Here is a 16,238-nt window from a genome sequence, read left to right on the forward strand (position 1 = left end):
TTGTTAACTGACGTTACTTTTTGGACTTTTTATTCAAAGAAATATGCCATTTAGAGAAACATTCTTTAATTTCCACCAAGTGCTCAGCAAAAGAAAAACCCACATTTGAGGTGATAATCAGTGGGTTTTCAGCTTTTCATCCATCTTTGCTGCTCACCACTGCTGTGTTTTTGTCCTGCCACTTTCCAGAGGCCACTTGTCAATCAAGCAACGGCGAAAAACTGATTTTTTCTCTTTGAATCTTCTGCAGCTTGTGTTCATCTCTATTATTATTAACATAATTCCTAGTCCGCAGCGGCGGATACATTGGCTTCGGCTACGTGTGTCCAGTCTGCCTAGAAATGTTCAAGTATCAAATCGAGGATCTATTTCACCCGCTCCATCCACCCAAGAGACCTAGCGTGACATGATAATCGCGTGTTAAAAAAGACGCAAATGATTAACCAAACGCCTTTTCACATGAAAATGCTCGCACATGCTATCAAATACTTCATTTATAGAGCACACACCCCTTTACATTTAATGATATCTTAATGAGTATATTTACTTACTGTTTTCACATGATCAGCATTGCACTTCTCGCATTTAGTTTTACATTAGGCCTCCAGTTTAAAAAGTTTGCGAAATGCAACGTTCTACGCCCTTCCACAGCTGCCATCGCTCACTATCCACCGTCTGCTGCAGCGAGAATACGCTCGCAAGACAACTAAAAAGGGCCGGCCCCCCCCAATCTGCTCTAATCTAATCTTACACCCTAACTACGCGTTACAGCACCATCACACCTCTCACCTCCATACCCAGCCCAACCCGCACTGTACATACCACCGACCCAACTTGGTCAGCTTGCAACAGATCCCCTGAAGCAGTCAGGAAGACAGTGAATATCACGGGTATGGCCATTACCTTGGTCGAGTCATTACACACGCACGCGATATGTTTTACGAGACATGTGTGTCAGACTACCAACAGCCCATTCCCCTCACCCTGACCAGATCGAACTGTCCTGCACGCCACCACACCATGCACCTTCCACCTTTAAAAACAAATTGCACCATGTGGTGCTCGCTTAATCTTCGATCCCAGCCATAATATATAGCAGCGATGTGAGCAGTGAAAAACTATTGATCATTTTTGAACACGACACACCAGAGACAATATCAATCTTATCCCTCTATATATTATGCATTGGTCATACACACATGCTGTAAAACTACCTGAATAATACCTGATTTCACTGCTTCCACTGCACTGTGCATGTTTCTTTGTGCTGTACATTTTTATTTGTCCACTGTGCAGACCAGGCAGGAAGTCATTTCGCAAACTTTTAACTGGAGGCCTAATGGTAAAACTAAAGTGGCCGAAGTGGCATGTGATCATTGATAACAGTATAAATATAATGTAAGATATCATTAAATGTAAGGGGGTTGCTTATAAATATATTTGATACATGAGCATTTCATGAAAGGTTTTTACATTTGCTCTTTTTAACACCAAATGTCACGTAGCTCCACAAAGATCCTCATTTATACTTGAACATTTCTGGCAGAACTTGGACACACTAGCAGCAATATCCGCCGCGGCTGAATATATAAAGAGATGAACACAAGCTGCAGAAGATTCAAAGAAAAAAACATCAGTTTTTCGCCACTTGCTTGATTGACAAGTGGCCTCTGGAAAGTGCAGGACAAAAACACAGCAGTGGTGAGCAGCAAAGATGGATGAAAACTGAAAACCCACTGATTATCACCTCAAATGTGGGGATTTTTCTTTTGCTGAGCACTTGGTGGAAATTAAAGAATGTTCTCAAATGGCATATCTTTGAATAAAAAGTCCAAAAATAACTCAGTAACAACCATTTACTTATCTCTGTTGCCTGACTTTGAATTTTTTCATATGTGGTTCCTCTAAGTGGCATGAGAAGAGGAAACAGAGCATGAGGAAGTGATAAGATAATAATCACGCTGTTAACACTGATACAGCAAGGACTTTGCATTGTCATTGCCCCGTTCGCATCAATAGATACCACAGGAATCACACATGTGATCCCCCACGTCCCCTTCACAGTCACACATTCACATGTGCACATGCACACACTTGTTAGACAAAAAAAACAAAAAAAAAACAGTAGTAGAAGTGCTGCCAGACTATATAGGAAAATATATGAAATTATACCACAATCAAAATATTTCCCTGATTCTTCATCATATTATGGCAATAACACGTCAAAAACTCTCCAACAGACACGGTTTGTTTTAACCTTGAGTCAGGTTTCAATGAAGCTAAACAGCCTGTTTCTTCCTCTCTATAAAGGCATGTACTGGAATCACAGGGGGCAATGTCTGTGTAATAACCATGATACGGTCTGATTTCTAAACCACCATATTTCTACATGATCTTATTTTGTAACATTGTCTCATGCTGCTGGCCTGCAGGTTCTTTTCCTAGATGCCCTTTGTTTCTGGATTGTGTTTTGTGGATTTGAATGTGGATGGTAGAAGAAAACACTAGCTTTTATATTTTCTGTCTTGGTCAGAAAAGCACTTTACTGTCTTAATGTATCAAATCTTGAGCACCCTTCTTCAAAAATACTCAGTTTCTAAATAAAACATTAGAAGTATATAATGAGGAATCCCATCTTCTGTCCTGACAAGGGTTTTGATACCTAAACTCACGATAACACTGACCCATTACCAGCGTTCTTTTTTGTTTTTATATAAACCCTAATTGCATGAAAATCATTGGGATCATTTGTCAGGTAATTTAAGGATGTAAGTAGACATCAATCCTTAATCATCACTCCAAGTTCATACACAGACACTGCTTTTGGGTTTGTCATGCAAAACAACTTTACTTTTAGACCAATGCATTTTTGTGATCAGCCTGATGAAGGTCATGCATCAATCTAACAATAAAGTTGTTCTGTGCACTGCAAGCGTTGCTTGAGTTTTGACCTCATTAGTCTTTTCAGAGGACAAAGTGACATTGTCAAATTGCCATTTTTTTATTTTTGTATTTATTTATTTTGTCAATTTATTTTCTCTATCATGATTAATTCATTATTGGACTAATCATTCACCCCCTTGAACTACCCTGAAACCTGAATGTGAGGAAGCGATGGGAGGAAAGGGCTTGAGATTAGACTGATTATCTGCCCTTGTCCAGTAAATGGCAGTCTACATTTGCTCTTCCTGTAAAAACAATAAATATTACACAGTGCTCATGAACTCATCCCTGTACATATAAAGAGAGGCATATCTGGCAATTAGTAGAGCCCAGATATAACCTATGAATCTCAGTGCTCACTTTGTTCTCTGCCCTTTTGTCTTTGACTCTGAATCAATGGACAGGTAAGAACTAAATATTTCAACCTCATTTAAACAAAGACAAAGCATTTGGGAAATGTGATGTGATTTGTTTTGGGGTTTTTTTGTAGGATGAAGTGTGCTGTGGTCTTTCTTGTATTGTCCATGGTTGTCCTCATGGCTGAACCTGGGGAGTGTATTTTGGGAATGCTTTTCCATGGAGCTGTTCACTGTAAAGTCATGGAATCAATGAGATTTTTTAATGGCTTATATTTTGCCATAACATGTGTAACTAATAGCAATAATCTTGGCCAAATACAATGGGATCATTTTACTTTAGAGACTGTACAATCTGTATGCTCAGTAACAGAGCATATTGCTGCATTCGTTATGAATGTTGATAAATATGAAGGATAGGTCTGGTAATACTCTGTTCTATTCTATTTGTCCAATTGTCAACAAATGCCTCTAAAAGACACAAAAACAGCAATGCACTGATCTGCTCAGAAGTATTGATTGTAGGTTTCATATACCAAATTCTTCTGTTTCATAGAGCTCTATTTCCACATAAAATGATTAAAGTAGCCTACATCGGTCAGCCCTACAGTTGCACTAGCTAACATGTTACTTCATCAAAATGAACATGGTTTATTTTGAGTGAATCCCAAATTCACCATATTCCTGCTACAAATATTGACTAGAACACATAATCCACAAATCCAACAAATGCACTATTTACTCCTGATTGTTTTAGAAAATTGTGTATCTTTTTTCAAAAATCAAATTATATATTCTCAACCATTGTTTAAAGACTTATATCATGAGTAGAAACAACTGGGTTTTGTCAAGGAAGTTGAAGAGAATTGATAGATAAATGATGGCATTATTTGATTTTCCATTCATCATTTTCCATTGATCGATGTTAATGTCTGTAAAATAACTTGAGCCCTATGCTTAAATAATAATACCTACAGATGTACCTGAGAATGTTGAACATTACTTACAAGTATGCATAACATCATCACGTATATCATAAACACATATGCGTTAATACTGAACTCCAAAGAACGATGTTATGATAAAGTATTGACGTAACGTAATGATATTTTGTGGTTAGTTTAAATTTAACATAACTGTTTTCTTTTGTTTGTTTTACCTAGTTGATCCATGGGTAAGGACATGTGCTTCTACAATTATTAAATACATACAATTTCATATTATTATCGTCTTTATTATTATTATCATTATTATTATTATTACCGTTATTATTATTGACAACTCTTGTCCTGCTCTTCCTTTCCTCCACCAGCCTTATCTCCGGGAGGGACAAATTCAAAGATCAGCTGGAGAAGCTCGACAAACGTTCAGTCAATTACAACCCAGCACAGCCTCGTTTTATCTGAAGAAGGCACTCTCAAGTCTGAATGTATATTTTGATGTAATATATTGACCTACTATTCAGGGACATTGGAATGAATTTTGGAAAACTGAGACATTAGGAATAAATCTGCATTATCATATGTCAAAACATTTGTCCATGTCTTATTTAAAAATGCTATTTGACAGTGATGATGAGGAGTTTTATTTTTTATAAAGTATAATCTCACAATATAGTAACTTTCATGTAACTGTAACCTGATAATTATCTATTAATGTTACTTTAAATATTATCACAACTGGTAACCCCTTATTTAGGATTTATAAACAGTTTGTGCATATCTAATAAATGGTTTTTATAACATTATAATGTGTAGTAATTAGATATACTATAACGCTTATTAATGTATTTGTAAACAACTGTTTATCTTAATGTGGGCACCCATGAGTGGAGGCTGGTGTGTAAACATGTAGTGAATGACAATATAGTAAAACACAGTTGCGATACTATAATAATCATATAGAAATTATAATTGCTGACAAATGCTGAACATTAATAAACACGTGCATTGCGTGATTTGTGGAAAATCAGTGAGAAAAAATTACTTGAATTCATTTTCAACCTTAAGACTAAAAAGTGGTGAAAGGAGCGAGTACTGGGTGGAACGGCTTCAGTTTCCCTGTCAAGATTAAATCAGCATTATAACAGTGCACTAAAATATGCATAGTCTGTTTGGTCTGCATTTACTTCCTATATTGCAAAATATTAACCAAAGAATGACGAAATGAATGCATCAATTGCTATATAAAGAGAGTATATCTCTGAGTGGGTAGATACACATCTATCCACTTAGAAATTCGACTTGTCTTTGACATCATTTTTTTGACTCTTGACTCAGTCATCAGGAAGGTATGGACTTAATATTTTGTCTTGAAGCTTGCATTGCAAAAAAAAAAAACAACTTTACACTTTATCCAAGAAGAATTGAATCGAGGGCAACTGGACTTCTCTCATCCAAAAGGCTTCTTCAGTTCTTCAGTTCACTTCTCAGAACTGAAGAAGCCTCTTGGATGAAAGGTGACGAAAGGTGAAATGTCTTCAATTATCTACAACCAAGTGCGGGTTCCCTCGATTCAACCCTTCTTGGATGACCATGACTTGGACGAGGCTTCAGAGACCACTTTGTTTTTTTAAATTCAGTGGAACTGTGGCTATGTAATTGTGGCCTCTGTGATGTACTTGTGCTTGTGCTTGTTTTCAGGATGAGGTTCATCGTCCTGTTTCTTGTGTTGTCACTGGTCGTCCTCATGGCTGAACCTGGGGAAGGTTTCATTCACCACATTATCAAAGGAATTTTTCACGGTAAAAATGTTTTTTTATATTTCAACAAAAGCACAATTTTAGTATCAATTATCAAACCGAGGCATTAAAACCAGTTACTGGTTTTAATGTTGTATATAGGTGTGGAGTCTATTATTGAACATTTTGACATGGGATCAAAACATTGTCTACTACTAAATGATTTTGGAGTCAGTGTTCTTGCTATTTTCAATAGGGGTTGAGTATTATGAGTATTATGAGTATTATATTTCAATGCATTTTTGGTATTGCTGGTATTGACAACATATTGAAATCTGTCAGGATTATTCTCGTTCTTTGACCTAATCATTTAGACACTGATTCATTTGAGAGGTTTGATGTTTTTTATAAACAGGGTTTTTGTAGAAAAGTAATATTATGTATCACTTTTGGGTTTTCTATATTATTACACTATGCACGGTTATACTACGCACAAGCATGTGTTTATAATCTTTATTTATAAGGCCTGAGGACTCATGATGTCAGAGTTAATGTAATTTTTTTCCTCTCCTGTCTGTTTTTGTTTAGTTGGAAAAATGATCCACAGGTGAGGACCTTTTACTATGGTTATCATTTCCACAAACACTTCAGTTACTACAGAAAATATTTCAAAGAAATAATGTGTGTGTGTGTGTGTGTGTGTGTGTGTGTGTGTGTGTGTGTGTGTGTTGACATATGTGCATATTGTCAATTCTCTCTCTCTTCAATAGCGCGATCAACAGGAGGAGACACGGAATGACAGAGCTAGAGCAGGAGCAGTTTGACCGAGATCGGGCTGATTTTGTCTAGACCTCCTATGACCTATAATGGTTCACCTGAAGGAGTCACTGTGAAGCAATGTTTAAGATGAAGAGAAATGCTTCTTGTCTTTCAAAATGACAAAAAAAAGAAAGAAATTGTCTAATGGGGCTATTCTTGGGTTCTTTGGAAAAATGTGATTCATCAATTCAAATAAAATTGCATTTTAAAAAGTTCTCCCATTGTCTTTATTTGGCTGTAATATTTATAGTCTTGTACATTGTATCTAATATGCTACTTTAATATAATCTAATCTAATACTTTAACTAATCACATTTTACTTTCATCCTGTGGGTTTTAATAGATGTGCTATGCAAACACAACAAAATCTCCTGCATAGTCCTTAAATCTGCCAGTATAAAAGAGAGCATCATCATCAAAAAGCTTGACTCAGCTTCCACAGTTCTGAGAGCTGCACAGATGTGTGTGGAAACTGTGGTTGCACATAATAAAATTTTACTTCAACAGTCTTACCTTACTAAGCATTAAGAGGCAGCAGTAGTAACTAAATGAGCAAATTTCACTGATTTATCATCTGAAGTGGCTATAAATTGTTTTACTAATCACCTTGAGGTGTGTTAGATGACTAACAAAGAGGAGTTAAGGTGTAATGTGGAGCAGCTTTTTATAACTCCTTTTGCAAGGACAGCTTCCACAGAGCTGATTGACGTCATTGTTAGTTAATGGTAAATATTTTGAAGATTACCATAGAAGTAATTTCTAGATATTTTTCCTCTATACTGCAGATTTGACATGTTTACTGTCAGTTCAAATGAATAATCCTAATAAACAAAAGGAAGCTACTGAGCTTACTTCAGGCACATTTGCACAGGGCCAAGGATATAGTGAAAATGCCTTTATTGTGTTAGGGCATATCAGAGTAATATATATAACAAGAAAATCCCAAAAAGGGTTAGGGCTAGGGTGGGAGCATCGTGATTCCTCATATAAACAGATTTCACTGGCATTACAAGTAGGCTATATTGGGACCCACTTAACTTAGCAGTGCTTCTGTTGGAGCCTGATGAGTGGCGTCTGATGACTCCATCCTTTATGTTTGGTGTTGGAAACCAACTGTTATACAATAATGAAAGGAGGGTTGGTTGTTGTTGTTCTTTTTTTTTCTCTTCTTTTTTTTTTCTACAAAGCATGCCTTCTTCCTCTCTTTCTGTCCAACCACTGCAGTTCCTCTTTTCACTGACCAAAGTAAAGACAAAGTAAGATATTAATTACCATCATGATTATGTTCAATTAAAATGAGCAGTCAAAGGATACCAACCATTTCTAAACAATATTGAGATGGTGTAAACCAGTTTAAAAGAAGAGGTCTGAAATCTATTTCCTCATTAAGACCTGGATACACCAAAGCATTGTGTATCCAATGATCCTAATACTTCTTCAGCCAGGAAGGATTGCAGAAAGGTGAAGATGTCAAAGGAGAGTGCAGCACAAAATCATGAGACAAGACAGGCCCTGAGATTTGCTACTACTACTGTCATGACAAGTTTTAGTCTGATCCAAACGAAAGGGCGCTATTTTGTACACCTTGCCACACCCAGGCCCAGGACCCATATCAGATACCTTTTTTTCACCAAGTCTGACGTGTGTGCCAACTTTCATGAGTTTTCAAGCATGAGTAGCAGATATTCTTCCGCCTGAAAAAGCCACCGCTATAATGCACAATGACTCAACGAATTCACCCCTTGGTATAAAAAAAAGACAAAAACAGCTACTCACGTCTTAATTTAAACACTGTAGCAGTAAGCAGTGTGAGGTACTTGGTGCTTGTTTTCTGCACCCAGAGACACACTATGTAGGAGCAGAGACAATAATTTAAAGGAACAGACCACTTTTACAGAGAGTGAGATTGCTCAAGTCTTAGTAAACAACCCTGAAGACAATTTTTTTTTTTTTTTTTTAAAGTTCTGTCCTTTGTGACACCCCCAACTTAATAGAAGTGCAATACCAAATCACTGTAGTACCCCTTTAACGCATTCGGAACTAATTGTCTTAAATGTGAAAAATGGTTTTATATATTCCTCAAAGTAAAGTACAACCAATAACAGATATTGTATTTGCAATTAGTTTACAACATCTCAACAATACCCTACTCCAATATAGGAGACATCTATGCTGATGAATGTTTATACGGCCTTACAATGTATTTGTAATGAATTATAAGAATAATCTTATAATAGTGTATTCCCTCATAGGTTGTATAGGATTAGATTATTTTATATTAATATCACATGATATTATGTTAATGATTCTCTTGTCTTTTGTCTGTTTATCTAGTCGGCAGGACGATCCACAGCTTGTGCTTCTACTGTAGCAATATTACAAATACTTGACATCCTCTTTCTGCTCACCGGACTTGTCACCAAGAAACAATGGCGGCAGCAGTGACAGCAGCCACAACAGAAAGAACAGCCTGACCAACGCTTATTTAACTGAAAGCAGGCGGCTTTTGACTCGATTTCCTGTTTCTAACGATGGTTATTTATTTAAAGAAAAAGTTCTGAATAACTGAGGATGAAAATTATGTCATCAACTGAGTTGGACACCAATGGGAGATTTTGGATGTGTCGTCTATTTGTATAAAAGGTAGATGACATTTTGTAGCATGGTGATGTGTTATTATGAGGTGAAGGTTAATACCAAAATGCAGCAGAAAGCTAACACAAGTATCAGGTCCCTGCTGTTAGATATCTTTAGGTAAAGTTTGGGGGAAATCTGTCCTCTGCACCTCACCCATTCAACCAATGTAGGAGTGTTTGGAAGCCGCAGTGCTGTCGGTGAGACAACTGAAGCATCCATGTGAACATTAAGCAGATAAAGCCCTAGTTGGCCCGGGTGAGTTTCAAACTCTGGGTATTCAATGACCATTCTGTACACAAGTACTACTGACATGCTTTTTTTAACCTACACATGAATAGTTTCTTTGGAAAATGTATATATATATACATTTTCCATAATATACATTATATATATATAGTATGTTATATATATATATATATAACTCTGAGTGTGTTACTCTGAAATGAGGATGAGTCTTACTTGCTGGTTACAGCAAGCAGTCAGGATGACACAGCATGAGAAGGAATAAGGCCGACATACAATGCAAACCTTAACTGAGGAACAAGAGACAATACTGCTATCTATAGGTGTAATTTGACATTTACTCTCTACGTCAATATCCACTATAATTGCCAATGATTGTCTGCATTACCTCTGAAATGGCTTTGCAAAGGGGATTTTCTTATAACAACAATATTTTAGACAAGCTTCTAGCTTTTAACAAATGAGAGTAGCTTTGTACAGACGACACCATATGCTTTAGATTAATCTCCTGTGGGTTCTGAGCATGAGGCAGACTTGTATAACTCTGTGGTAAAATGGCTGTGTAGCGCTGGAAAGTATTGTTACAGTCAACAGAACCAAATGATCATCAAAGAGAGTTGTTAATTATCAGACTGCAGCACATGCAGAGGTTTTGGCCTTTTCCCTTCACAAAATAACACAGTGACATTAATTATTACCACTAACATATCTGCAGACAACAGTGCAGTGCACTGTCAAGTCCAGACTATTCAGAAAGGGTGGAAGAATAAATCAAGCACCCCTTGTCTTTTGTTCTCTCTCTCTCTCTCTCTCTCTTTGTGTCTCTCTCTCTCTCTCACATGCAGAACTTTACAGTTCAACCAGAGGGAAAGTCTGAACGTGTGAAACTCGCATTTAGTTCTTGACCAGGCCTCTGGGTGTATGGGTCTGAGTTGCAGTAATGACTTGGTTCCAAGATAACGTTTCTTACAATGCACCAGTTAAAGCATGCGCACAAAAGTTATTTAAAATGGACAACAAGTTGTTGCACAAGCACTCCACATCTGCTGTGTGCTGGGCCTCAGACATTTCCCAGTCCCTGCCTGTTAGAGAAACCACTCATTCTGCCTCTGGACCTACACGACGCCTGGTTCCGAAGGGAGTATCCTACTGAGGGAAGACATCCTGAGTCTTTCACCTACAAATGCTTCCATGAAAAAAACAGGCAAGAATATATAGTATGATAAATGACAACACATGCTAAATACAGGAGTCATATGACCTCCAAGAGCACTTGAATTTGATTGGCTGGTGAGAGGGTGGTACTTTCATGTTAACTGCAAAGCTCTGATAAAAGTACACCGCAATTCCTCTTGGTGGAGTAGTGTGTAATAGATAATTGAGTGCATTCATTTGGTTAAAACACATTTAATGTCTCCATCTGGGTCTCTTCTACATTCCCACATATAAATTATTTTGCACATTAATGAATAGAATCACAGCCCACCAGTAAATACACAATCATTGGTCAAATTAGCAGAATTGGATAGAAATGATTTAGAGTTTAACTCAGTTTTTAGACTACAGTATGTAAGTGATAAGCCAAGACAGGGTGTCCAGGTTTTTCACAACAGACAATGGACGCAACAAAGAGAGAGAAATGAGGAAAAAAACTTGATGCAACTGGTAAAATTCAGAATGCAAACAAAACAATAAGATAATGGACCCAAATTCAAATTGGATGCAGGACCCAAATGGCAACCCTGCCTCCTAGAAATTACATTTATACACACCTAAACTGATATAATAATGATATTATGTATTGTATTGTGTGGTTAATTGAGTATCAGGAACAGGTTTGCAAGCAGCATGCTGTGAAGACAAAACAGGCAACTGCTGACCTCACAGAGAAGACACTGAGAGCAGCAGCGGTGTCAAGTAAAGATAAAACAGACGACAAGACGACAGCTGCGATGTAATAACGTGAAGAAGACAAACAAGATGAGGTAGGCCCTGTAATAGTTTGTTAAACAGAAAAGACCTGGTCCACATACAGCTACATTAAACACAACCCTCCCACAGAGAAAAGATGGCAACAGTAGGTTAGCGTGCCCCTTCCTCTCTTATGTGTGCTGTAAAGACACAGGAGTGTTATTAGATGAGAGTCTGTGAATAATAAACTCTTCCTCTTCCTCAAACTATGTGGTGCCATGTACAATTCTATGATCATCACTGTCTGAAAGCACTAGAATACACAGCTGCAGTGACAATGACTTTCATGGATGTATTTAATGTTATTCATTAGTATTATCTAATTATTTTTCTGCGATTAAAGGCACAAGAATTAGTTAATAAAAGTAACTGATTCATTTATTTTCCAAGGAAAAGGTTTGTTCGATGTAACAGGTCATCTGACCACATCAGCTTGGACTGTGGGACACTATAACAGCTGTGGTGATATCTCAGTGATGCCTCAAGGGAAAAGGTCAAAGGTCAAAGGTCACAAAACATGGCCTATTGAATGTGATCTCAACAACTTCCACAAAATTTTGCGACTTTGGCATTCAAAGATGAAGATCACTATGACCTCGTGACCTCTGACAAAACACGTTTCCGGCCTGTTGAACGCGATATCTCAGTCACGCCTGGAGGGAATTGCTTCAAAATTTGGCTCAAACTTTGACTTGAACTGAAACTCATGAACTAATTAGAAAAACACTTTAAGGTTTGTATGGCAAAGAAGTTAAACAAACCGGAGTGAAAGCAGATGTTTTTAATCAACAAAGCTCCTACAATGTGGCAAAGAAGTGCTTTTAAAGACTTTACTGAAAGAAGTTGTAGGTACAATGGGATACTGAAAAACAAAGACTTTAAAGACGTGAAATAAACTTGTTTAACTTTGTTCTTCAAGAAACACATCCATGGCTGATTGGCTGATGAAGCCCTGAAGACACATTTAACAAAGCATGACACTGACATACATTTAATTTTTTCTTCGTAAACATTTTGTGAGTGTAGCATGATTTATTGTCACCAACTGCTGTGTTTCCTCCCTCGGACTGGTTGAAACATTTTCTTGCGCAACTCTGATTGAAGAAAAGAACGACAGCGCACCGTAGCTCCGAATGAACCATTACTACCTCTTTCCATGGGTGTCTCTCTAGGTGTTACGTGTCAAAACATTCATCAGCATCAATGTGTTGATCGCTGATAAAATGTTCTTGCACAATAACAATGACTTGACATTAAGATGAGCCCCTCTGCCGTCTTCCTTTATATTTCAGGATGGTGTGACAGCATGTGGAGAGCACTCTCACGGCTTCTTTGTGCTACACTCAGACTAGTTAGACATATTTAGCTATATTTTTATGCTTTGGTTGAATGACTCAAGTATAGGTGGCTATTCATGTCACATTATTTGAAGCCAGATTTTCCAACATTCCCCCTCTGACTCAGTATTCCACAAATTGTGCAAAAGCATGCCTGCGTCAACTGTGATGAATAACCGCCGCCTGATATTTACTGCGGAAGGGAACACTGCGTTTGTTTCTATTTCTTTCACGCAACACCAGAAGACAACAGAGCAGGAAGGCTTCACTCGCCGGCTTCTTATCCCCATGTAAGACCTACTGAAGTATGAAGGCTTACCAGGCGCATATTGATGTTTAATGTTAGGTGAATGCTTCCCACTTTATGTCAAAATTATGACAAATGTGCTATTTGCACAGCACATTTGATTACAGGGAAGGTTATTGAAGTTCACGGTAAAAAACAGAGAAATGCAATGTATCTATTAATGCAAAAGTGTCAGAGGAACACGAGAAAAGACAAAGAAAAAAAAGTTCAATGGGTTGGATGGTGAAGAAAAGAAAATTACACAGTAAAAGTCACATAAAAGAAATATTTGGCCGAACTCTCGCAACATACATTTGTGTTTTACTCAAGAGATCATCTGCAAACTCACTCAACAACAGGATCCCTCCAGCTGTTTTCCATGACTCTTCATTAATGTGTTCCTGTTCATTGGAGCTGATTGTACAGTTGTGTGATCAGGCTCAAGACACAAATCCAGACATGGGATTTTTTTTCTAATTTGTTTCAGTGCAGTTGGAAATGAGCAGATCATCAAATTGTTGTTTTTAGTTTTAATTCCAACATATGTTCTATTGTTATGTCACAAACTTGAAAGTTGGGAAAAAAAAAAAAAATTAAGACCACAATGAGGATGTTGTCAGTTTCACCTCACTGTTTTATCTTCAAAAAGATTTAACAGCCACTTCAGGCTGCTTGATATAGATGTGAAAGTCCAACAATATGTGACATTAATGCACATTTCTATCAAATGGTTGTTGTACAGTTCATTAGCTGCAGCTCAATTTACTGCAGAGGGGCAATATACTCTCAATACTGATGACCTAATACACAGACATTTCTTAACCAACAATAAATCAGATATTCCCGAGTGGAAAAACTAGACATTCACTGATTTTTTTTTAAGGCTACATTGTTCTTCAAATTCATTAAACATTGTGTTCTGTTTTAGGATGTCCCACAAACATATTCGACTAAATTGAGTCTCAAAGCTTGAAAAACTTAAACTTACAGAGGTGACATCAGATAAACACATCATCATCTACCTGCAGAACACAATTCTACCGAATACCAGACAAACAAACAGTGACAACATGGATTAAATCCTGGTTTTATAAAGACACACGAACTTGACAGGCGTCATCATCTGTAGGTCTCTCAACTGCTGACTTAGTGGGAAAGTAAGAAGTAAATGTTTCCTCTTCTGTCTTTACTTAACTTTAAAATCTGTGATGACAACTGGCAGTTACAGTACATGTGTTATAAAGATGGCTGAATGAATAAAGTCGATGACAAGATGTGTGACGTTTCTCGTTTGTTTGTTTGTTTGTTTGTTTGTTTTCAGGATGAAGTGTGTTTGGGTGTTTGTGTGCTGATACAGGTTGTCCTCATGGCTGAACTTGGGCAGTGTGTTCGTCAGAAGCTTCAAAGCCTCACGGAGGGGTGCAAAGAGCAGCTAGAGAGGTAAGCCACAAACATATCCAGCATGTGTAGCACCGAATGACTGTTGGATGATTGTGATGGTTTGACAGCCCACTGCAAACGGGCTACATCGGTCAGTCATGCACTAAGCACTAGTATGGGCAGGCTGGGCAGAGCTATGCAGGGAATTGCATGCTGTTACTGAGAGGCCTCCCCCCCCAGCAGGCATTTTGACTTGTCATAGTAGTAAAAGTACAGGTGTGACTAATGACATTAATACCAGTACTCTGAAACTGAAGCAGCTAAATGGAGTTAATTCATTATTTATACCTGTGCTTTTCTTACATGGATGTTTCAAAAAATGTCTTCTGTGAAAAAGTCCTAAAAAGAAACATTAAAGTTTGGGATGTTTCACCCTAAAAACTATAGTCACCCAAGTCTTTGCAAATGCACACAGTCCTGAGTATGCTAACACCTGTTTGCATGGAGCATCAGTGTTTAGGAAAAATACATATTTCCTAATTTTGGAAAATACAGTTAAGATGAACAGACCGATAGCACTCTATGAAGCTACTGCTTGCAGTGAGTTAGCATTAGCTTAGCACAAAGACAGGAAACAGAAGGTAATGGCTCCTTCAAATGGGAACAAAATCCATTTACCAGTTCATCAATTAACAACGTATACTGCATATCTTTTGTTTAATCTGTACAAAACACGGAAATGCTCCCCCGTTTTTTGATGCCCGTGAATGATATTCTTTTTTTGTGTGTAGGTTAGACTATAATTTCTCTGATGGTTTATCATAAACTGTGTCAACTCAAGAGTTTCCAAAGTCTGAACTCAAAGAAAGGAAGCATTTCAAACTCAACCCAAACTCAAAATTACTTCATTTACGTACAAGCGTCGGTGCAAACACAACACAGTCGGTAAAAACGAAAAACTCAGAGTAGATGACAAACAGGTACAGCTCAGCTGGTGAAAAAGAGTTTAAAATAGTAAGTGTGCTTAAAATAATCCAAACATAAACAGTAGTAGTGAGTGGGGTCAGTAAGGTCAAGCCCCAGGCCCATGGCCCGCTCAACCGAGTTCTCTGTATTTTTGGTCAGTGTTAATGACATTCTTTGAGCTAACATAGGTAAAGACATATGAGCTGCTGACAGGAGTTTGAGAAAATGAAGACCTGACTGAAAACACCTGGACTGACATCACTGATGAGTGTGTGGTTAGAGGTTCATCGTGTTGGAAAGTTCACGCGCCAAATCATCAGGAATGTCCAGGTATTTCCACAGTTGTTTCACAATCAAATTTTGCTGAAGTGTGAGCTACGTGTCTAGACTGTCCTAATTACTATTCTGCTACATCTAGCCATAAATTACATAACATTTTCTTCTGTTTATGCAAATTTGAGTCTAACCATTTTCTCACAACTTGAAGAACTCGCCCTTGTGAGAATAGAAACTGAATTCAGATTAACACCTACTGGGCATGAGAAAATGCAGTAAAAGACAACAATTCTGCTAAATGCCACATGGGTACTGAGGAACTCACTTCAGCCCCACCCACTGAA

General features: G+C 37.6%; 2 protein-coding genes and 1 long non-coding RNA gene across 3 annotated transcripts in view; 2 read left to right on the plus strand and 1 right to left on the minus strand.

The window, feature by feature from the left end:
* Nucleotides 1-16,238, minus strand: part of LOC111237872 (exostosin-1-like) — a 265,691-nt gene that overhangs the window by 129,571 nt on the left and 119,882 nt on the right. The window lies entirely within an intron of this gene.
* Nucleotides 3,221-4,690, plus strand: LOC111237908. The gene is made up of 3 exons (XR_002665793.1): nucleotides 3,221-3,347; nucleotides 4,463-4,473; nucleotides 4,612-4,690. It is a non-coding gene; the product is annotated as an uncharacterized LOC111237908 (long non-coding RNA).
* LOC111237900 (dicentracin-like) lies at nucleotides 5,481-7,013 on the plus strand. The gene is made up of 4 exons (XM_022767211.1): nucleotides 5,481-5,589; nucleotides 5,942-6,042; nucleotides 6,568-6,586; nucleotides 6,750-7,013. The coding sequence occupies exons 2-4, from the start codon at nucleotides 5,943-5,945 to the stop codon at nucleotides 6,826-6,828; spliced, it is 198 nt and encodes a 65-aa protein (XP_022622932.1). The 5' UTR covers nucleotides 5,481-5,589; nucleotide 5,942; the 3' UTR covers nucleotides 6,829-7,013.

The sequence above is a fragment of the Seriola dumerili genome, unplaced genomic scaffold, assembly GCF_002260705.1.
Source record: "Seriola dumerili isolate Sdu_G_001 unplaced genomic scaffold, Sdu_1.0 BDQW01000025.1, whole genome shotgun sequence".
Classification (NCBI taxonomy): Eukaryota; Metazoa; Chordata; class Actinopteri; order Carangiformes; family Carangidae; genus Seriola; species Seriola dumerili.

What these genes read in the sequence shown, in the direction of transcription:
- LOC111237900 (XM_022767211.1), top strand. Translation starts at nt 5,943, where the DNA reads ATGAGGTTCATCGTCCTGTTTCTTGTGTTGTCACTGGTCGTCCTCATG.